Source organism: Desmodus rotundus, chromosome 4, assembly GCF_022682495.2.
Source record: "Desmodus rotundus isolate HL8 chromosome 4, HLdesRot8A.1, whole genome shotgun sequence".
Taxonomy (NCBI): domain Eukaryota; kingdom Metazoa; phylum Chordata; class Mammalia; order Chiroptera; family Phyllostomidae; genus Desmodus; species Desmodus rotundus.
The window spans coordinates 108,324,359-108,348,287 of record NC_071390.1 but is presented as its reverse complement, the minus strand read 5'-3'; the positions used below and the strand labels follow the sequence as shown (position 1 = coordinate 108,348,287).

Here is a 23,929-nt window from a genome sequence, read left to right as displayed (position 1 = left end):
CAGGGACAAAGAAAATAAAGATTTCTTATTTTGACATTTTAAACCAGACAACAAGTGCTGTTTCCTAAATTCATCATTTATAACTATATCCATATTGTTTTACAAGCAGCTAGTTTTCTGTTTTTGATGTCTAAAAAGCAGCGCTGTGGGACAGGAGTAAGGGGAACACTTTTCACTGAGTACCTTTTGTATTATTTCAAGGTTTTTTAATGTATTCATAGATCATCTGTTACATAAACAAATCTTTGTCTTCAAAGGAAAGCAGAAATATCAATTGCATTTTCTGACTCTGAACGGCTGTTTTTGGTGAGTACTATGTTTAGCAAATGATCTGCAAAGAACATTATCAGAAAGAAATTATACAGAAGCACATTTAAGCTTTACCTTAATTAGATTAAAAATTACAACATAACCAGACTTTCCATGATACCATGGTCTTGCATGAAGACAGTCTGAGTATTTGGAAATGTATACACCTATAAAAGTATAAAATATAGATTAATTTACACTGCTAAAAGACTATTTACACATATACAATTCTCATGAAGGACTATCTTTAACTGAACAAGACAAAACAAAAGATAAGTTAAAGTCAACATTAAAAACTATTTTGAAACTGCTTACTTTTTAAAAACTATTTGAGTTACCCTAAAGGCACAGAAACATTACAGCTAAGATAAGACAGAACATACCTGATTGACAACCAATTTTCTACTAGGGTCTAATAATTGAAAAGGGATAGTTTCACATTCTTGGAAAATTCTAAGTTTTTCTGGTTTGTTTTTCCCCCTCCATGCAATCATCCTGTGAAAAGATCTATGGTAATCTGATTCTCAAGTTATTTTTTGCAAAAAAATATCAGTGAGTACAACAGCCCTACCTTATCCACAGGGGACACATTTCAAGACCCTCAGTGGATGTCTGAAATGGTAAACAGTATCACCCTTTATATATTATTTTTTTCCTGTACATAAATACCAATGGTAAAGTTTAATTTATAAATTAGGCACAGTAAGAGACAAACAACGACTGATAATACAATAGAACAATTATAACATGCTATATTAAGTTATGTAAATGTGGTATCTCATCTCTCAAAATATCTTATTGTACAGGCATACCTTGTTTTATTGCTCTTCATTTTTTGTGCTTAACAGATACTGTGTTTTTTACAAATTGAAGGTTTGTTGCAACCCTTCATTGAAAAAAATCTTTTGTTGCCATTTTCGCAATAGCATTTTCTCTCTTTGGGCTTCTGTATCATATTTTGGTTAATTTTCACAATATGAGGTGAGGTAAAAGTAGTGTACAGTTGTTAAGTACACAAAATACACAGAATTTATTCTTGCATTATTTACTAATTATTGAATTATTTTACATACAATCAACTGTAAACCTACTTTTGCCCCACCCTGTATTTCAAACTTTATTATTATATTTGTCATGTTTATTTGTGATCAGTGATGGTTGATGTTACTATTATAATTGTTTTAGGGCACCACAAACCATGCCCATATAACATAGTGAACTTAATGGATAAATGTTTTGTGTTCTGACTGCTCCACTGAGCAGCTATTCCCCATCTCTCTCTCTCTCTCTCTCTCTCTCCTGAGGCCTCCCTGTTCCCTAAGACACAACTATTTTCAAATTAGGCCAATTAATAACCCTACAATGGCCTCTAAGGGTTCAAGTAAAAAGAGTCACATGTCTCTTATTGTAAATCAAAAGTTAGAAATGATTAAGCTTAGTGAAGAGGCATTTCAAAAGCAAAGATGGGCCAAAAGCTAGGCCTATTGCACCAATTAGCCAAGTTGTAAATGCAAAAGAAAAGTTCTTGAAGGAAATTAAAAGTGACACTCCAGTGAAAGAAAGAAATTAGCCTTACTGCTGTTATAAAGTTTTAGTGGTATGGATAGATCAAACCAGCCACAATGTTCTCTTAATCCAAAGCATAAAGAGCAAGATCCTAGCTCTCTTCAATTCTATAAAGGCTAAGAGAGGTGAGGAGGCTGCAGAAGAAAAGTATGAAGCCCGCAGAGATTAGTTCTGAGGAAAGATGCTGTCTCCACAATATAAAAGTGAAAGGTGAAGTAGGAAGTGCTGATAAAGAAGATGCAGTAAGTTATCCAGATCTGGCAAAGATAATTAATGAAAGTGTCTATACTCAATAGATTTTCAGTGTAGACAAATCAGCCTTCAACTGGAAGATGTCATCTAGGACTTTCCCAGCTAGAGAGAAGTCAATGCCTGGCTTCAAAACTTCAAAGGATGGGCTGACTCTCTTGTTAGAGGCTATTGCAGCTGGTGACATTAAGTTAAAGCCAATGCTCATTTACCAGTCTGAAAATCATAGAGCCCTTAACAATTATGCTAATTCTACTCTGCCTGTGCTCTATAAATGGAACAACAAAGCCTGGAAAACAGCACATCTTCTGAGAGAGAAATAAAAATACACATCTATACAAAACTTGTTGTGAATGTACACTGCAGCCCTTTTAATAATAGACCAAAAGCAGAAACAATGTCCATCAATTGATGGATAAAAACACATGGTATAAACCATACAAAGGAATATTATTCAGCCAAAAAGGGAATGAAGTACTAGTACATGTACAACATGGATGAATCTGAAGAACACTGAGCTAAGTAAAAAAAGAGTCACAAAAGATCATATATGACTCCATTTATATGCACTATTTGGAACAGGCAAATCCATAGATGCAAGAAGCAGAGTAGTGACTGCCTGGGCTAAAAGAAGTGGGGAATGGGGAGTGCTAACAGGTACAGGATTTCTTAGGGTGATAAAAATAGTCTAAAATTCATGTGCTGCTGGCTGCACAATTCTGCGAATATACTAGAAAGCATGGAATTGTACACTTTAAATGGATGAATTGTCTGGTATGTGAATTTTACCTCAAAAATGTATTTTAAAAAAGGGTAGCAGGTATCTAGTCATGAAGCTCAATTTTTCTCCATCTTCATCTCCAAATTCTATAACACCCAGCACAGCCAAATATCCCTCCACAGATCCTCCAGTTTTCTATAAAACTATTTCCTGATTCTTCATTCAATGAACTGCTCTTGACTCCTCCTTCTACATCCCTCTATCCCCACCCCTACACAAAAGTTCTGTTCTTTGCCATCTTTTTCCTTCTATACTGACCATGTAACAGTATGTTTGGCTTCAACTAACACCACCTTCCCATCTTGACCCCCAATCTCGATTCCAAATTCCTTTTCCAATTAATTTTACCACCACTAGGGTATCTTTCAGAAACACTTCTGAAAATTTTATTATTTATCAAATTTAACTCATGAAAGTAGTAGAGTCCATTTGTTAAGAGTTTACTAGGTTTGCACTGTGCTCACCATTTTAGTCTCACATATCCTCATAACAAATATAGAAGATAGTTTTATCTATTTTATAAATGAGAAAACTGAAGCTTAAAGAAATTTAGTGCTAATCCATACTCTTAACCATAGATTACCTTTCTCTTTTATCAGCTTCCCTACCAATCTCCTCTCTTTCTGTGTCTCTTTTCTATCAGCAATATCACTGCAGTGTAGGTTTAAATCCTTACCTTTGATTATTCCCTTTCTCTTACTCCTCACATTCCATAGTTGCCAAGTTTGGTCAGTTCTATCTGTTCTCTATTCCTATTGTCATTATGATGGTGTAGAAGAGAGCCTCACTAACCACGGATGTCTATAATAATTTCTTGGCATCAAAAGATACCTTCAGTATCTGCTCTAGTCCAACCAACCTTTGAAAACAAGTTCTGATTGTGAAACTTCTATTGGAAAACCTTAAGTCTTAGGCTCAAAGCTCATTTATACTATAAAGTTCTGATCCTAAAGATTATTTATCATTAATGAAACTGGCTTTTAATATGGGTATCTTAATGAAATAAACTATAACTTGCTTCATCTTGTAAATAAGAGATTTTTTTTTTCTTACCTTTTGCTGGGTCACCCAGAGTGGTAATAGCACTACTGCCAATACAGAGTCCACGCTGACATACCAATTTTGCCTTTAAACAAAATATAGTACTTTGCTTATCATTTTAGTCTTGGGAGAGGTAATGAAATAACACTATAATCTACAGGTCTTCAAATAAATAAAGAATCTTTACCCTGTATGTGTGTGTGTGTGTATATATGGCACAAAGCAAGATTATGTAAAGCAACTGTATTTGGTTAATAGTTCAAAGTTTTTCAAGAAATTTACCATTTCTGTTAACAAAAACATCACCACCAAAACCAAAATAAATAGGATCACAGATAAGTCCTCTCTTAAAGATATCTTTTTCAAATATAGCTTTGGAAATGTCTTACTCCCAAATGTGTTTTGTAGTATGAATCTACAGCATATCTTATTTGGAAGTAGACGATTAAGCCAATAAATAAACTTTTGTGGTATTACTATCTTTGTTATATACTAATATTGAACATTCTTTAAGCAGATCTACTCTTGTTCTTTAAAAATTATTAACTCAACCAAAGCCTTACCTTTGAATTGTGTTAAAATTGTATCTAGGTACCAAACACATCTTTGGAAATGTACCCTGCACACAGTTTCCTTCTTGCACAAGTTAGATACAAGCAACGATGTGGATGTTTATGAAACAATTTCAAGTACCAGTAACTAGAATGCTGAAAATGTTCATCTTACCCCCAAAACTATGTCATTAAACTTGAAAAACCTCCATAAAGAATAGAGACTATCTATGTAAACAATGATAGAATGGAGAAACATCCATTCATTCCATTAAAACGCATTACTGACACTTAAGAAACATGTATTAATCCAAATCTCACCATGAGAGCTTACAAATGTATCTAAAAATAAAAAGGACCTATGAAAAGTTATAGAAATCAAATCTCTTTCATAACTAGCTTTCACTGGCATTTACACTATCAACAAACTAAGTAACAAAAACAGGCCAATGAACTGGTAATTTCATAATACTTACACAACTAAAACACCTATATTTAAGTTTAATGACAAATCATTAATGGTATATATTAATTCACAAAATTAATGTCATACAACCTAATTCCCTTACCTGATTTTCAGTTTCAAACAGAAGAAACCCATAAGTTTCTTGAAGTTCTTCCTGAGTATAGTTACTTGCTTTTTTTTCTTGGTAAAAAGTTTTATACTGCATAAAGAGAGAAAAACCAAATGCTATAAATATGCTATTTTGCCTTGCAAGTTAATTTTCAGAAATGTATCATCTGAATTTCACCTGCTAAAAAACTAATAAAATTTATTTTTCTATTCCCTAGGATAAATATATTATTATTACCTTTCAAGTGACTGTTTCCAAGGATCTTTTATCTAATCTGAAAAGTAACAGCTTAAAAGAACTAGGCTAATACACTACAAATGATGGTTTTTTAAAGCTAAAAATAAAACTAACACACAGACACAGTGTGTACCAAGCACCTCACCTCATTTAAGAAAATGTCATTTTTCACCAAAGTCACTTGACTGTACTGAAAACCATGCTCAGATGCAGAGTCCAAGTAAGAAGTATGGAGAATTGAAATTGCCCTCTGGAAGACAGAGTCTGAACTCAAGGACACTGTCTCAAAAACTGTAAAACACAAACAAAAATAATGCAACTGTTTAAGATAACCAAAGGATGGGGTTAAAACTGGTACACTAAATATCACTGAAACTTCATCTATTTTCTTCCTGTACAACTAAGATTTTCACAATATGTTTTAGCTATCATATATGTACTATCTTAACTTAAAAGACCTCTCATGTGAAAAAAATAATGTAAATGAATCACGATTTAGGGGGAATTACTTTCAATACAAGAGTAAATGTACCCTGCCAGATCCCTATGGCTTGTGGTTTAAAGCTGGGTGCTGAAACGGCAACTGGTAAAGCAGATGTGGCTCCACTGTCAAGTTGAAGGCCAGCAATCACTCAGACCAATGTTTCTCATCTTTATGATTTTTAAAAATTATGCCATATTTTGATAAATTTACTCTTCCCGTCTTCTTATCAAATCCTCAAGTCAGTCTGTTAAGTTCTTTTTAAGGGGCCTACTCAGCAAACATATTAGAAACCATTGCTATCTTTGGGGTTTCTCACTCATTTAGATATGTTTATTGAACTTTACTACTTATGGTTTGTATTGTAAAATCACTTTTTTCATTTTTACAAAAATAAAACTTTATTACTTTTTTAAAGTACTTTTTTCAAACCATACCCACGTGCTATCCCACATTATTCTGATATGCCCTTCCCACAAGAGGCATGTTTCCTAATTGAGAATTGCTGACTAAATCCAGTAATTCTCCTGATGTTGAGGCCTTTGTGGCTTTTGATTTTGTAACTCTTTAGCAAGAACCAAGCCTAATCAATTCACATGACGTTTAGCCATTTGATTTGTTTACTCCCTTCTATTTTTATCCTCTCTACTTTCTTTAACAAGGAAGGGGAGGGTGTACAAACTGATAATTTATAAATAATAAAGAGAATGGAAGAATTTACATAGCACTGTATGTTTAACTCATACAGTACAAATAAGTACATTAATATAGCTTCCTACTCTTACCAGAACTCTGCAAGGTAAAATTCAAAAGTTAAAGAAAAAAACCATATTATTTAAAATTAACTTATGAACGATAGGTAAGAAAAAAAGAAACTAGACTCTCACAGAAATTAAAACAAACATTTCAGTGAAATTAATCTGGGCTAAACTGTCCTAACACTTCAATTATAAAGGTAGTTTAAACAAAACTTCCCCTTATCGATAATGAAAGATTATAAATAGCAAGGAAGGAAAGAAAAGGGGATGAAATACTTAAGAATATTTTCAAGTGGTACATCGGATACATTACAATTCTGTTTTACTTTTTCTCAATTTTACTTTCTCCTTCAGTATCAGTATACCAGTGCTGTGCAAAATAAAGATATTCTAAAGAGATTAAAATAGCAAAACACCTGTGGTAATTAAAATTATGGCTTTTGAGAGCTACATTACTCAAAACAAACTGGGAAGCCTATGCCTTTGCAAACTCATCTTACAAATAATCTTCACTGATAGCTCAAATACAAATCAGGATTCAAATCAAATAAAAATCAGGGTTTTTAAATTAAAATTTAAAAATTTTAATTTTGGAAACTTTGTGTTTAGTATTTTAAAAAAGGCAATATATTAAAAATGTAAGTATATTCCGAGGCTCAATATTTGAGAAATATATTGCTGACAGTGATAGAAACAAAAGTTATCACAGCTTTGAAAAGCAATCTTCTGTGATTATCAACTTCTCTAAATTCCACAAAATACTAATAGGTGGGTACAGGTTTTATGTTTTAGAAGCACTAAATACTACATATATTCCTATTTTTGAGTGTCAATGTACAATAAATTTAAACTGTAAAAGTAGTGCAATTAAAAAAGAAACCTATCTAACATAGTGTTTCCCTGATATGTGTGGGTCACAGAACACTTTATACCAGTGTGTAGAAAACTGTTTCCAATAAAGCTATTAATAAAGATAATGGTTTAAAATGAACAAGGAGAGTCCTGGCCAGTGTGGCTCAGTTGGTTGGAGAGTTGTCTGGAAAACTGAAAGGTCACAGGTTCAATTCCTGATCAGGGCACATGCATGGGTTGCAGATTCCATCCCAGTTAGGGTGTGTGCAAGAGGCAATCGATTCATGTTTCTCTCTCAAATCGCTGTTTGTCTCCCTCCCATCCCTTCTCTCTAAAATCAATAAGCATGTCCTTGAGTGAGGATAAAAAAAAGTAAGAAAAAAAGAAATTATAATTTAAAAAAATAAACAAGGAGAAACAAGTAGGAAAGAAATTACTTCGTGCATATGTATTTTTATTTCTAAAACTATTTCTTTATGGTTAAAAATGCTTTCCTTTTAGGTCAGCATCCTCCAAATAGCAACATATTTATAAGAGCAGTCATTTTACGGTTAGAAGGAAAAGTGTATCAAAAGCCAAGTTGTTGGAAAACCAGAGTAAATCTTGAATCTTTCATGACTTCATATTAAATTACTTCAATTACACTCTCTCAAGAAAGCACAAGTTTCTTGCTCTATAAATAAAGAGACAGATGAGAATTTTATTTATTGATGTTATTTGACATTGTCCCTTCTTACACAACACAATGTACTTTAAGAGTCTAACGAGAGTACAAAACAATCTGAGCACAAATAAATTAATGACCTTATTTTTGCTGAGCAATACACATGATTTATATATTCAAGGTTATCAGAATATTAGGAGAATGAAGAGGGGACTATTGCAAAACAAAACAAAACCAAATTAAACAAATCCCACCTAAAACATCTAAAAAGGTAACTTGAAAAGTACCTGCCTGTAAAATAGAAAAAGTGTCCCTAAGGGCTTAAGTGACCAATAGAGAACACATGGAGAAAATTTAAGTCCAATCACAATGGCCCTGGAAATTGAGTTAAAATGCTTTCCTGTAGCCCCTGGCTTTGGGCATATTTCTTTATTTGTGGATTCAATCTGAAAAGTTAAGTCAAGTTCAACACGAAGTGGAATCTGCTCAACACCCTGCTATTCTCCCCTTCTGAAAATTCATCACAGAGACAGGGTGTATCTGGTTTTGATGATTTCCTCTTTTAACATCTAACAAAAGGGATCAGAAAATAATAAATCAATTTCTGATTCTATGTCACAGGTATCTTTTTCATTCTATAAGCATCTGGTCTGAAATCAAATAATGACATGAACTAATGCCAACAACTCAGGTGTCACCAAAATGACAAAAACCAACCACTTCTACATCTCCCAGGACTTTCATGACTACATCTCCTATTTTTGCATTAAACAACAGTACTCATCATCAACATAAACACTCAAAACCAACAATACCTGCCATTAAAGGCCCTTATTAATGTTCCCTACAGATTGCAAACTACATCTGCTAATATGTCTATATATACTTTATCGAGTCTAAGCAGGCCATTGGATAGTTGTTGGAAGGGTTAGCCCATTCCTTAATTATCTAGTCCTAAAATATATTACCTTTTAAAATATTAAAGAATTACCAGTTTAAGATAGAGCACCATTTGGCAGGACCTAACAAAACTTAAATGTGCACAATGAATAACCATTCCATTTCTTGAGATCTATTCCTCAGAAATACTAGCATAAGAGCACAGGATATATGTACAAGGGTGTTCCATGCACCAGCATTCATGAGAGCCAAAACACAGGAGATAACCTAAACTGCCATCAAAAGGGAAACTGCTGCATTGCACCTACTAGAATAAATCTGCACATACTGACATATAAAGATATCTTTTGCATACTACAGAGTAAATAACATACATTATATCATGCCATTTTGGTTAAAAAATACATTACAAATTATGTGTTTAAAAGTATACAGACAGAAATCTAGAAAAATGGGAAACCAAATTGTTAACAGTGTTTAAACCAATGATTATTGAAATTGCGAAGTGGATAAAAGGGGAACTTACACTGTTTACTTCATACATATTACTACAATTTAGGTTTTTCCTATATAAGCATGTATTATTTCTATTTAAAATATCTTAATTTGGAATCAAGTAAAGTGAATCATAATTTCAAAAAAACACAAATACGGAAATGTGACAATTTTCCTTAAATACCTTTTCTGATGCAATCTGAAAACTTAATCACTTATCACTTATGGAGTAATGATTATAAGAACTTTGTAGCTATTGGGGACTATAATTTTTTAAAAGTCCTCTCATTTAATATGATCAAAATTAAAATTTTAAAAGTTTTACTGGTCTACTTTGAATTCATTACTAATAACTTATTGCATTTAGTTTAATACCCACTCTTTTCTGACATGAACCCTGTCTTGGTCTTCTCTAAGAGAGAATGTAGCTGGGAGGGTGGTCTTAATTCATTTTCACCAAGTATACCCCCAGAGTTCTTGACACAGTTCTGTTCTCTGTTAATGTCATAAATGCTAAAATGAAAAAAGAAAAAAAAATAAATCATAAAGTGAGTAGTTAAATTTACAGCGTATCTACTATATAAACAAATGTTTACTGAGTATCTAATTTGCATTAGGTACTACTCTATGTTTATCCCCTTTGACAATTCTACAAAACTAAGAGCTAAATTTGCTCTATAAGCAGCAACACAATAAATGAAATGCTCTTCCTCCAATATATTTGAAAAAAATATATTGAACATTTTGTCCACAGAAATTATGCTAATAGGAATCCCATTTGTCTCACTGGAGTGTTCAGCTTCACCCTGGACTTGTGCCCTCTAACACTACTGCCTACCTTTGTGATCACCACTGACTACCTTTGTGATCTTGCTAGGGGACGCTGAGATACAACACTGATCAATAGATGTTCAACACAATCCCAGTTTGTGGAAACTGATGACCTGATTCTAAAACTTATGTGGGAATTCAAAGGAATTATAACAGCCAAAATAATTTTGGAAAAGAAGAATCCAGCTGAAAAACTCATCACCTGATTTCCAGAATTACTACAAAGCTAAAGTAGTCAACACTGTCGTATTGATGTAAAGATAATACCTACAGATCAACAAAACAGAATAGAGAGCTAAGATACTGATTTTCAGCAACAATGTCAATATAGTTCCATATAAAAAGCCTCTTTACAACAAACTGTGCTATAACAACCAAAAATGGAAAAATCCACAAACCCCAACCCCTAACTAAAACTATAAATCCAACTGAATGAATCATAAGACTGAATATAAAAGCTAAAACTCTAATGTTTCTAAAAAAGATCACAGAAAGAAACCTTCTTGATGGCGGAGCATGTAAGGATTTCTAAAGGCACAAAAACCAGTTACCACAAAAGAAAAACTGAGACATTAGACTTTACAAACATTAAAACCTTCTGATCTCCAAAAAACATCATTAAGAAGTTGAAAATATTTGAGAAGGCCTTGTGTCCAAAATATATAAGGAACTCTTAGACATACTTCACAAAAGACATAAAAAAGTACACAGGGAAACAGCAAACATTATTAGTTGTCATAGAAGTGCTAATTAAAATAAAATACTACTCACCCACTAGACTGACTAAAATTAAAAAGACAGAAAATACTAAGTGTTGACAAGGATGAGGAACAACTTGAACACTCATACATTCCTGATACAAATATAAAGTTATATAGTCAACTAGGAAAATAGTTTTGCAATTAAACATACCCTTACTATATTGCCCAGAAATTCTACTCCTAGGTAGTAACCCCAGAGAAAAGAAACATATGGCTGTACGTGAATGTTCTGTATATGAATGTTCAGGGTGACATTATTCATAGTAGGCTACAACTAGAAACAACCTAAATGTTTATCAATAGGTGAGTGGATAAACAAACTGTGGTACATTCACGCAATATAGTGGTACTCAGCAATAAAAAAAGAAAAACTGCTGATACATGCATGAACCTCAAAAACATTAAACTGGGCAAAATAAGTCAGACCTAAAAGAGTACACACTGCAGAATTCCATTTATATGAAATTCTAGAATAAAACTAATCTGTAGTGATAAAAATCATACAAGTGGTTGCCTGGGGTGGAGGGCAGAAATACAGAAACTGACTGCAAGTGAGTCAGGCACAAGGGAACTTTCTGGAGTCTCACTGAACTACATACTTAAAATGTGTTTGAGTACTAAATATTGATAGTATATAGAACACAATCTCTGACCAAAATCCAGTAAAATTACAATGCAACCATAAAAAATTAATCTCAAGAGCCCATGTTTGGAATTGAAAACCTTTGAGAAATCAATGAACTAAAGAGTGAACTCAAGAACTTAAAAAATAGAGAAACAGTAAATTCAAAGAAAATAAGGGAAGGAAATAAATAGTAAAATCTGAAATAAATAGAAGAAAAAAACAGAGTAGGGTAAAAAAAAAAGTTATTTGAAAAAATAATGTACCATCAAATTATTATTATTCTTTTAAAGATTTTATTTATTTTTAAGAAAGGAGGGAGAAAGAGAGGGAGGGAAACATCAATGTGTGGTTGCCTCTCCTGCACCCCCTACTGGGAACCTGGCTCACAACCCAGGCATGTGCCCTGATGGGAATCAAACCAGTGACCCTTTGGTTCACAGGCTGGCACTCAATCCACTGAGCCACACCAGCCAGGGCTTATAAAATTATTTTTTACAAAGGCATATAAGACATTAGAAATAAAAAGGGGTGTGATTTATATATACTATAAACATGAAAAAATAATAGAATTATATGACAAAATGTGAATTGATAACATGAAAGAATTCCCTAGAATACAATTTATCAAAACCTACTTAAGAAAATTAGGAAACCAGAATATACCTATCATTGTTAAGTAACTGATATAACAGGTGTTTAATTGTTATAGGCATGTAAGTGTCATGCCCAGAAGTTTTCAAAATAAAAATTTTTCTCAAGAACAGGAAACAGGAAAATCTTATTATTTTATAAGGCTAGCCTAACCTTGATAGAGAAACCAGAAAAGAACAGTTGACCCAGCAATTCCACTTCTGGGTTTTTATCCAAAGAAAATGAAACCACTAATTGGAAATCATGTATGTACCCCTATATTCACTGCAGCATTATTTACAGTAGTCAAGATAGGGAGGCAACCTAGGTGTCCATTGACAGATGAATGGATAAGAAAGAGGTGATATATACACGCACAAGGGAACAGTACACAGCAATAAAAAAGGAAATCTTATTTGCGATAAAATGGATGACCTAGGCAAGGGTGTCCAACCTTTTGGCATCTCTCTAGGCCAGACTGGAAGAAGAGTTGTCCTGGGCCACACATTAATTACACAAACACTAACAAAAACTGATGAGCAAAAAAAAAAAAAAATTTCAAGTAAATTTACAATTTTGTGTTGGCCCGCATTCATAGCCATCCTGGGCACAGCGGGCTGTCGGTTGGACCCTGCCTAGAGTGTATTATGCTAAGTGAAGTCAGTCAGGCAGAGAAAGAAAAATACCATATGGTTTCACTTATATGTGGAATCTTAAAATAAAACAAACAAAACAAGAACGGAGACCAGAAACAGAGACCAAAGGAATAGTAAGCAGAAGCGAGGGGATGAAAGGGGAAAGATGACAGATGATTAATTAGAATTAGTGGAGTAATCATATTGTAAAGTATAAAAATGTTGAATCACTATATTGTATACCTGAAACCAATATAACCAATGTAAGACTGTGTAAATTAAAAAATTAATTTATAAAGTATAAGCCCTCGCTGGATGGCTCAGTTGGTCAGAGGATTGTCTCATACCCCCAAAAGTTGCGGGCCTGATTCCTGGTCAGGGCACATACATACCTGGGTTTCAGATTCAATCCCTGGTAAGGATGTATACAGGAGCAACCAATTGGTATTTCCCTTACGTTGATGTTTCTCTCTCTCTCTCCTCCACCCCTCCTCTCTCTCTAAAATCAGTGAATATGTCCTTTAGGTAAGGATTAAAAATACAAAGTATAAAAAAAAATTTTAAAGCAATGTCACCAACAAAAATAGATATGTAACATAAAAAGTACTTCCTTTAAAGTTAGACAGACAGTGATCTCTAGTAATACCTTCTAATTAATTATAGGTTTTTAGTGGTCAGTTCCTTGGCTGAAGTTTCCCTTCTCATTTACTGATCAACTAGAGTTTGTCTTCCAGTTGCTTCCTCAAGAAAGACTCATATAAAAAAGACCTGAAGCCCTGAATGTTCAAAACTACTCATCAATAGTCATTATACCCAAAGGCCAGCTTGGCAGGACAAAAAAAAAAAATTCCTTGGCTCACTTTTCCTTGAGTATCTTGCACATGGTTCATCAGTTTTCTGGTGGTGTGTTCTGCCACCAACTTGCTTTTCTTTCCCTTACAATATGATCTTTTGCCAGTCCAAAATTTTTTACCAGCTTGTCCCAGTGCTGGGCCAGTTTTCCTTGGAATATGATGTACCCTTTCATTAGGTAGATTCATATATATACATATGAATATATATAAAAATATATAACATGTATTAAAATATAACATTTTATTATATATATTTTGATATACTTTATTTTCTTATATGTAAAATGTATATAATTATATATCTTTTCCATATATATATATTTTTTATTGCAGGGTTTTGATTTTCTTCTTTGGGTGCTCCAGTTTAGCATATTTTAGAACTCTTTTGGCTGTCTCCCATATCATTATCTCATTATTTACTTTTTAAAAGTATGTTTTTATTTCTCATGTCTTCTTTTTTTGTTTTTAAAACTATGGCAAAATATACATAGGATTTCATTTCTACCTTTATGTCCTCTGTCATGGCGCCTTGTCTTCCATATGTATTCATCATTTATTCTTTGTTTCTGAAAGGGTTTAATCTTTTTCTTCCATTTCTTTTCTGTTCTGCCAGTTCCCATTTTACATCTTCCTGCTGTCTGGCTATCTTTTCCTCAAATTTTTATATTTCTGCTTTGTGGTCTTTCTTAATAAGTTCTATGCTTCATTAATTTATTTTAAAATACATAATTAACATAGTATGCAATTCACCTATTTAAAGCGTACAATTTGATGGCTTTTAGTATATTCACAGTTATGCAACCATTACCAGTCATTTTTAGAACACTTTCATCACCCCCCACCAAACCCCTGTATCATTTAGCTGTCCTGCTCACCCCTCAGCCTACGTCACTTACTAAATTTACTTTGTCTCTAAAGGCTTGCCTATACTAGACCATTACATATAAATGGAATCACACAGTGACTGGCTTCTTTCTCTTAGCATGTTTTCAAGGTTCATTCATATTGTAGCATGTGCTTCATTCCTTTTTATGGCCAAATAATATTTCATTTTATGGATAAACCATATTTTACTTAACCAATCACCACCTGATGAACATTTGGGTTGTTTCTACTTTGGGACTATTAAGAATAATGGTGCTAGGAATATTTGTGTACAAGTTTTTACATGGGCATGTTTTTATTTCTCTTAGGTATATATAAGGTCTGTCCAGGAAAAGTCCAGCCATTGTTAATATAGTGAGAATAGTTTGTGCAACATCGACGTACCCAGCCACATTTGGCAGCCAAGGAGAGGACTGGAATGCACAAATGAACAATGACAACTTCAGTGTGGGGGTGGTAGACACCGCTGAGTGAGCATGGGTACTGTGTGGCTGTCCCACTCAAAATGACTGAGCGAACAGAGCAATGAATCCGCATCAAATTTTGCATTAAGCTTGAACATTCCTCTGAGGAAACTATTCAGATGATGCAGAAGGCCACAGCTGTGTGCAACTGGTGATTGGCAGCTTCATCATGGTAACTCATGCATCATGCCTCAGGCAGAGTGTTTTGATGAAACATCAAATCACCCAGGTGACTCAGACCCCCTACAGCCCAGATTTGGTGCCCTGTGACTTCTGGCTTTTCCCAAAACTAAAATCACCTTTGAAAGGGAAGAGATTTCACACTGTTAATGAGATTCAGGAAAATACAACTGGGCAGTTGATGGTGATTGGCAGAACTGTGTGAGGGCCCAAAGTGCCTACTTTGAAGGGGAATGAAGCATCATTGTCCTGTGTATAATGTTTCTTGTATCTTTTATCTTCTTTAATAAATGTCTCTATTTTATATATTACATGGCTGGATACCTTCTGGACAGACCTTATATGTAAATTTTTGTTGCTATACAGTATTTTTTCACTTATGTATTATTACTTTTGCCATACTTAATCTTTAAAACAAAATTAATATGTTCCCAAATAAAAGAAAGCTGTTTATCACAGAAGATTGTCCTACCATAAATTGATTCAGGGAAAGAAAAGTGTGTTTGTGTTTCTGTGTGCATGCACGTGTGTGTGTGTGGTCTTAAAGAATATACAGCACAATTTAAACAGTAGTCATCTTGCCCTGGCTGGGTACTCAGCTGATTGAAGCACTGTCCCATACACTAAAAGGTTGAGGGTTCAATTTGCAGTCAGGACACCTATCTATGTTGCAGGTTCGATCCCCGGTTGGGGTGCGTACGGAAGGCAACTGATCGATGTTTGTCTGTCTCTCTCAAATCAGTAAGCATGTCCTTCGGTAAGGATTACAAAAATAAATACATAAATAATGATCGTCTTCTGCACAACACTTATCAATATCTGATATTTTTGTTTGATTATCCTCCCACCACCAGATTAACAACTTCATAAACACAGGGAATCTGTCCTTTTCCATGCCGTATCTCCAGTGCCCACAATAGTGTCTAGTACACAGTAAATTTTCAATGAACATTTATGTAATGAATGAATGAATTCATTTTCCTGATCATTTCTCTACTTAAAACCCTGAAGTGGCTTCTTTTTGCCCTCAGATGCAATGCACACTCCTGCCTCAGTCATGTAAAATCTAGCCCCTGCTAACAAAGTTACTATTAAGTTCCAGCTACGCTGATCTTTCCAATTCAAGATCTTTCATCTCTTCAGGCCTTTGCACTGGTTATTTCTGACTGGAATGCTTTTTCTCCCATTTTGCCCATGGTTTAACCCCCTCTCTTCCTTTAGTGTAATCTGTAAGTTGCCCTTCAGATAAACCTCTGATCACCTAAAGTAGGTGTTTTCTTAAAAGCACTCATTGTAACTACAATTACTTTATAAGATTAGTTTTGGGGGGGTCTATCTTCCCCACTAGAATGTAAGGTCCATAGAGATAAATACTATTTATCTTATTCACCAAAGTCCCCCAGTGTCCAGCAGAGCACCTAGCACCACAGCAGGTGAGTATAAGTAATTTTTCTAACATTTTTACAGCTTTATGTACTATCATCCAAAATGTCACATAAGCATAGAATATAACCTGGGGGAAGTAAAGTTATTTTAATTTTGGAAAACAAGATCTCCCATAGTCCTAAGTAGCAGCAAGTTAGTTTACTAAATGAAGACAAAGTAGAGAAAACAAATGGAAATAGTACTTCCCATAAACCAAAACAGTAGTAAAAAGACCCATAAAACAAAGTATCCCCATTAAAAAAAAACCAGAAAATACTATAGAATGAGAAATCTATGATTTTCATGAACATTTGAAAATGTTTGCCATATACAAGTTTTAGTGTTTTCTAATGTCAAGATAATCATGTACAGGAAGAGTAAAAACCAAGATACTTCTTGGTGTTATATGAAGTGCAAAGCCCATTTGGAATCAGTTTTAAATTTCAAAAGATGATCTAAAATACTGTTAAGTCTACACACACAGAAACACTGGAAGAAGTGATGCCATCTCTCTAGCACTTCTGCAAGGGTTTCCCCACTACCATACTCACAGAATCCAATGAGTTAGGAGCAAAGGCACTCTGTAAACCTTTAAGTACCATATGACCAAGTGTGGGGTGTGTCATCACCCGTCTCATTTCTGTGACCCCACCAAAGTTACTCCCTAAACCCCCTTACACACAGTTGGGCACCTAATCTGTACCTTCTACCAGTCTCCTCTGCACCCGGCGTTCTGGTAGGCAACTCGCAGGCAATTTAGGTGCCCCAGGCACCAGAGGGGAGCCAGAGTTGGGGGTGGAGGCCCAGTGGCCCTCCTTACCTCATGGTGTGTGGGGGAGGGGGCTGTGCCAATGCCTCGACGGGCCCCCTCCCGCCAGACCCCTCCCGCCAGTGAAGGCCAGTACAGCCGGCACCGCACAGGCACGCGGAGGCACGGGGTGGCGCCTTTTAAAACTCAACGAGGGCTGTGGACCGCGAGCCAGCGGGTGCAGGGGGGTTCGTGGAAGCTGCAACGTGGTCTGAGGGCAGGAAAAACAAGCAGAGTGACTTTGATCCTCTGTTTCCGTAGTCTTCTAATTCCCAGAAGTGGACTTTGTAAAAAATTTATTTTTATTTTTTATGGTTTAGAGAGAAGGGAAGGCGGGGAGAAAGAGAATGGGAAAAACATCTATATCTATAGGCTGCCATAACCCAGGCAGGTGCTCTGACCAGGAATCCAACCACGACCTTTTGCTTGGAGGGAGGAAGTACAACCAACTGTGCCACACCAGTTAGAGGAAGGTGGAAGGTTTTATTATTATTTTACGAGGATCACTCCGAGCTTCAATTTCCTGGAGGGTATGGTCCACAGGTAACCACTAACAAAGGTCAGATTGTAAATCCCAGCCCTACTTGGAAATCCATGTCTTTTCACTTCAGGGGACCCCAATAAATGTAGTATTTATAGTATTTAGAGGTAACAATAAATATATATTATCTTTACTGTTATATATAATAAATATACCAATAGATGGCATATATATTTAAAATTGGCCATTTTCAATGTCTATGATATAATCCACATAAACAAAAGATCTTTGGGGTCCTCAATAATTTTTAAAAGAGTAAAGGAGTCCTGAGACTGAAAAATTTCTGAATTGCTGAAATATGAGCACATGCTTCAACAGGGATGAATCTCAGGAACATGTTTAACACAAGTAATTCACAGAATATACTGTATGATTCTATTTAAATAAATACAAAAACAGGTGAAAGTAAACAATATTATAAAACTGTAAAGAAAAATAAGGGAGTAATTAACACAAAATTCAAAATGAGCATGGTGATGGGGCAGGGAATACTTTGCTTCTGGGGGGAGGCACACGCGAAAGGCTCCTAAGGTACCGTATTTTGTCGCATATAATGTCCTCCTGTGTATAATGCGCACCCACGGCTTTGTGTGCATTATACACGGGATTATTATTCCCATGGTACATTATCATTATACCCATGTATAATACGCATTCTTATTTCTCGCCTCAAAAATTTGGGTAAAAAAGTGAGTGTATACACAGCAAAATACGGTATTTGCAATGTTCTATGAAGCTGAGTACACATACGCTTTTTTTTTTACAGTACACATAAATGGTATATTTTACAACAGATGTTATAATAGAAGAAACAAGGAGACATACCTATTCTCCTAGAAGGAAAAACTCAAAAGAATGTCTCTTCTCAAATTAATCTATAAATTCAAAGCAATCACAAATAATATCCCAACAAGATTTTCTATAGAACTTGAAAAGTTGATTCTAAATTTCATCTGGAAGAAAAATGCAAAAGAAGAGCCCAAAGTGTTTTTCAAAAAAAAGTACCAAAATACATTATAAAGCTATAATAACTAAAACAGTATGGCAATAGAGAAATGGTTCAGAGAAGAGTTCAGAACCACATCCCCCACCCAAATAATCAAGCAAAGGATATGACCTGGCCAAAAATGTTTAACTTTCTTGTCACCCAAAGTAGATAAAAATTAAAATGGGATATTTTCAATTATTAGAAAATTAGTAAGATATTAAAGAAATGATGTTACCATCCATTGCTGGCTGGCAGGGAGATTAAAAAAAAAACATCTTTGAGAGAGTAAATATAAAAAGGTACAATCATTTGAGGACAAGTTAACAGTATTATTATCCAGCGTTCTCATAAAGAATCATTTCTACAGAAATACTATCACGAGCATATGAAGCATGGTTTATATTAGCAAAAAATATAATCACTGCAGCATTGTTAGTTGTAGGGGAAACCTTGAAAATAAACATCCATTCATGGAGAAATGAAAGCTCACTCAATAAATAGATGCCTTATCTATTTAATTGTTCTACATAAATATACTATATATATTTAACAAATTACTGTCTCAGGCAAGTTTTTAGGTACTGTGCATTTTAATTCACTTAAGCGACTGTTTGGATTACAGGAGATACTCATGATACAGCTCTTTTTAAAGACAACTGGTAACACCTGGCAAATGTTCTGAAAACACAGAATTTCAAATGCTGTTCTTTGTCATTCCTACAATATTTGTCTAAAAACAGTCACTTTTTAGTTTTCTCTAGTTTGGGTGAATTATTTACTGATGTCCTGAACATATTGTATAGTGCTACACAGTTCTAGAAGGAGGTTTTTCAACACAGGACTATTCTTACACTATCAAGGAATATGTCCTTTATTATAAACCTCCTGAGTAGGCTTAGTACCAAGCTCAGATCCAATAATATTACATATCATATATACGCCCTTTTCCCTTTAATGGTTTTTCAGGGGAACATTATGGGACCTTAGAGCGCTAATATTACAATAACACTATAAACTTGTACAACACTTAAGTTTACAAGCTTTATCATTCTAATTTTACTTTACAGGGAGAATAAATAAGGGCCAGGGATGTCTACATAAATTTTTGGATTTCAAACAAATGGTGATTAAAATAAAACTTGAAGATCTTCAAAGTATCTTCCTCAAATTTTGAGGTTTGCAAGCTCTCCCACAAAATGCGGCTTGGTGCCACACTCAAACAGCTGGGTTGCAGGTACCAAACTAGCATGACATTCCTTTTGCGCCACTTCAGTTGTTCGCTAAATAATCCACCCTATGAATAGATCTCTTCCTTTAATACCTAGAAAAGAAAGGCATGCAGGCAGGCAGGCAGGCAGGCAGGAAGGAACGAAGTGTTAGGTACTGACATTCTCTACAGAAAGAAACTTGTGGTTCAGGATTTAGAGAATCCTGAACCACAAGTTTCAGGATTAGAGAATCGTTATAAAACTAAACAGCCCGTCCAAACCAAATGAGCAAAGCTTTAAGTATTTATCATAACGTCCATAAAAATGGAGCTGTCCTCTGACAAGCAACTCAAAGGAAATAACTTAAACCGTTCTAGACTTTCTGCCTTAAAAAGGGGGAAAGATAAATTTTGAAACCCCATATCAACCTGTAAAATGCTGACTTCCTAGCAACAAATTAATATGTAACTGAGAATGGCCACAGGTGGCAAAAAGTGGAGAAATTTAAAAAGCAGCAAAGCAAAAACGATTCAGACAACCACCGTCCTCTTCCACCCTACTCACCCCAGAGCAGGGCAAACAGGCAAGAACGCGTTAGTCATTCATCATTCATAAAAAGCATGCAAATTGCAACTTGAAAAGTTTTAACTATAATAGAGAAGCTACAAACGCCCAAACAGCTACACCATGCACCTCAGTCTTGGAGGACAGGGTCTCCTGATTCCTTCCAGGTGTCTACAACGGTCCACAAACTGAGGTCCCCACACAGGGGAAGTTTTACCTGTTCTTTGTGCTGCCGGCACTCCCGAGAATCTGGGATTGTTTTTCGATTTCTTCCCCATGCTTTTTATACGTTGTCCGCTCCTCCACACACGCGCTTCCTTCCTCCCGATCCCTCGCGGCCAAATGTGACAAGAGATATTTTTCGGACCTTGTTAGTAAGTCGTTTTTTGCCTCCTTCACGGCAAAGGAAGCCCTTGAGTTGTCTTCTTGCGGGATCCCCTCCACCCGGATTTCTAGTGGGTGGCCTTGGCTCCCCGTTAGCACAGGCTCATCAGAGATGCTCAGGATCCACCACGTCGCAAGACGACCTTCCTCTCCGCCTCTGTGCCAAAGCTCGGGGAAGGCCTCGAAGGGCCGGCGCAAGGCGCCGGCGAGAGGAACGCGGCCCGGCGTCCAGGCTCGGAACGCTCAAGCCCCGACGGGCTAATCAGCCTAGCGTCGTCTCTCCCTCATAGGACACAGAAAGGAAAAGAACCCAAGAGGCCTCGCGGCCTGAAAGAACATGTCGACTCTCAGTGACGAACCTGGCAACCGGAAGTAAAACACAGTCGCCTCAGGAAGGAAGGGGAAGAGAAAGTGAAAATTGAACTATTGGCGTACCCCGCGCAAGGTAGAAACCAATCACTGAGGAGAAGCCGACGCGCAAGCGCAGGCTGCGGCAGGCGTCCACGCGGCGCTCGCTTTTCCCCTCTGCGCAGGCGCGATCCCGCGGCGCGCCCGGGGATTGGATAACGGAACTAGCGCGCGCAGCGTTCCTGACGGTCTTTGCTCGGGGCTGGGACGTCGTCGGTTGCCCACCCGAATCCGCCTACACGCTGCTGTGGCGCGCTTGCGCTGGCTTTTGGGGGCTCGTTTGGCCTAGGTGTGGTGTTTTTGTCTATCCTTTTTGTAGTCTGCTGCAGCTGTCCCAGTGAGCCTTGTTTTGTTTTGGTCAAAAGCTATATTTATGAAACCTAACCCTTGTTTTAACTTAATAAATGGTAAATCCATGAAACATAAATGGTAAATCCTTGTTTCCGTTATAGTTCCATAGTAAAACACCTCTAGAAGTGGTGATCTATGCAGAGGGCTGGAAGGACCACAAATAGATTAATTCTAGCAATGAGAGGTATTAAATACTGTAAACACTGTGAACTGGGTCCTGTGTCACATGGTGGATATAGAAAGATTCATTTATTAAATACTGGGTTGGCCAAAAAGTCTGTTTAGCTTTTTCTCTAAAACACATTTTTCATTTTTACCAATAACTTTATTGATTTGGATATTTTGAGTATGTCAGCTGTCTCTTGCTATTGGCTTCTAGTGGATAGAGGCTGGGGGTGCTCCTATAGGTCTTCCAGTTCCTGAGACAGTCCAACAGTGCATGATTATTTGTCCAGACTGTCAGCAGTACCAACAAACTTATCAAACTACTTTTGACACTTTAATCACAGCACCTTCTTCATACACTGCACAAATCTTTTTTTGGTTTCAGTTGCATTGCAACCTTTCTTTAAAAAGCATAATACGCTGGAAATGTTACTTATTTCCTTCCATCTTCAATACTAAAATGGCTGCACAAAAATTCACCAAGTTTGATTAAGGTTTTTTTTAATGTATGCTGATATGACAGCTATCACAATACAACTTAACGAAATGGTTTTGAATGATCTTAAAGATAAGCCTACTAGAGCCATTTTCTGGGGAAAAGCTAATTGAACTTTTTGGCCAACCCAATAGCATCTTTTCCTGTTTACTGTGGCCAGATGCTGAATTAGGCACTATGATTACAGCCGTGTACAAGTTAGACAAGGACCCTTCACATAATTAAACTTATTCTAGAGGTAGGTGAAAAACAGGCATAAATTACACCATCACCACCACAACAAAAATAGAATTTAATTTAACAATGCTGCTATGAAAAAAGCTGGATGTGCTGGAAGATGGGGTTGGAGGCTAGGGGCAGAACAGGCAGAGATATACAATCTCAATGAAAAGGACATTTCAGGTTAAACGTCAATAATAAAAACAAACCAAACTAGTCCTTGGAAGATGTACAGGAAGAGCTTTTCAAACAGAGGACAAAACAAGGGCAAAGGCCCTAGAAGCGAAATTAAATGTGCTCAGGAACTGAAGAAGGCTGGCTGTAGAAGCAGAGAATGAAATACAACAGATATTTTGAAATATACAAAACCAAAATCTCTAATTTTGTACAAATCTCTAATTTATCACAAAGCAAATATTTATGAAAACAACAACCTGTTCAAGAAATAGAACACTGTCAAAAATCTAGAAGCTCCCTCTTGTGACATCTCCCAGTCAATACCCACCTCCTTTCCCTATCACCAAACCTAACCACTACTCTAACTTCCATTGTAATCTCTTCTTTACTTTTCTTAATAGGTTTTGTGGACCCTGAGAAAGAAGGTACCTACTGAAAAGGGCTCCTGGCATCTTAACTGGGCTCAAATTTGAGAAAAAGAAAAAAAAAAGCCATGCCTACACAGGTGCCTTTCATGCAAACTGCAGTTCAGGGAGAAGCTTGTGCTGAACTACCTGCCACTGGACTGAAATGTCTGCCTGCACTGTTTATGCCATCTGAACCAGCCCATAGGAAGGAGTTCCTGGAATACTAAGTCTTCTCCATCCAGCTGCAGCTGGTGCAACTATATCTCCATCAGTTTCTTCACCCATCAACCAAAATGACTCTATTCTGGCCAATCAGGCCAGTGCCTTTTGGACCAATCAAACTGCAAAGATTTGGAGTCCTCATTTGCATAATGACAGATCAATCAGGGACCAGGGAGTCTGTAAAAGTTAGCTCCTCTCTGGCTCTGGAAATGCACTTCCCCTTTCCAATGAAGACTGTGTTT

At 36.0% G+C, this 23,929-nt stretch overlaps 1 protein-coding gene across 8 annotated transcripts in view; it reads right to left on the bottom strand.

Annotated features, from left to right (window-relative positions):
* The window catches only part of TASOR2 (transcription activation suppressor family member 2), a 69,481-nt gene extending 48,001 nt beyond the window's left edge, over nucleotides 1-21,480 (bottom strand). For 3 of the 8 annotated variants that reach the window (XM_024580608.3, XM_024580634.4, XM_024580616.4), the window contains exons 1-6: nucleotides 17,570-17,588; nucleotides 9,839-9,972; nucleotides 5,455-5,600; nucleotides 5,067-5,162; nucleotides 3,959-4,031; nucleotides 385-476 (exon numbers count right to left, since the gene is read on the bottom strand). In XM_024580608.3, coding sequence (XP_024436376.3) covers nucleotides 385-476; nucleotides 3,959-4,031; nucleotides 5,067-5,162; nucleotides 5,455-5,600; nucleotides 9,839-9,972; nucleotides 17,570-17,574 — 546 coding nt within the window. In that variant the 5' untranslated portion in view covers nucleotides 17,575-17,588. Of the gene's footprint in view, nucleotides 1-384; nucleotides 477-3,958; nucleotides 4,032-5,066; nucleotides 5,163-5,454; nucleotides 5,601-9,838; nucleotides 9,973-17,569; nucleotides 17,589-18,923; nucleotides 19,052-21,075 lie in introns of those variants that run through there. The other 5 variants (XM_045186685.2, XM_024580641.3, XM_024580625.4 and 2 more) reach the window with 5 other exon arrangements.
* Nucleotides 21,481-23,929: the final 2,449 nt, after the last annotated feature.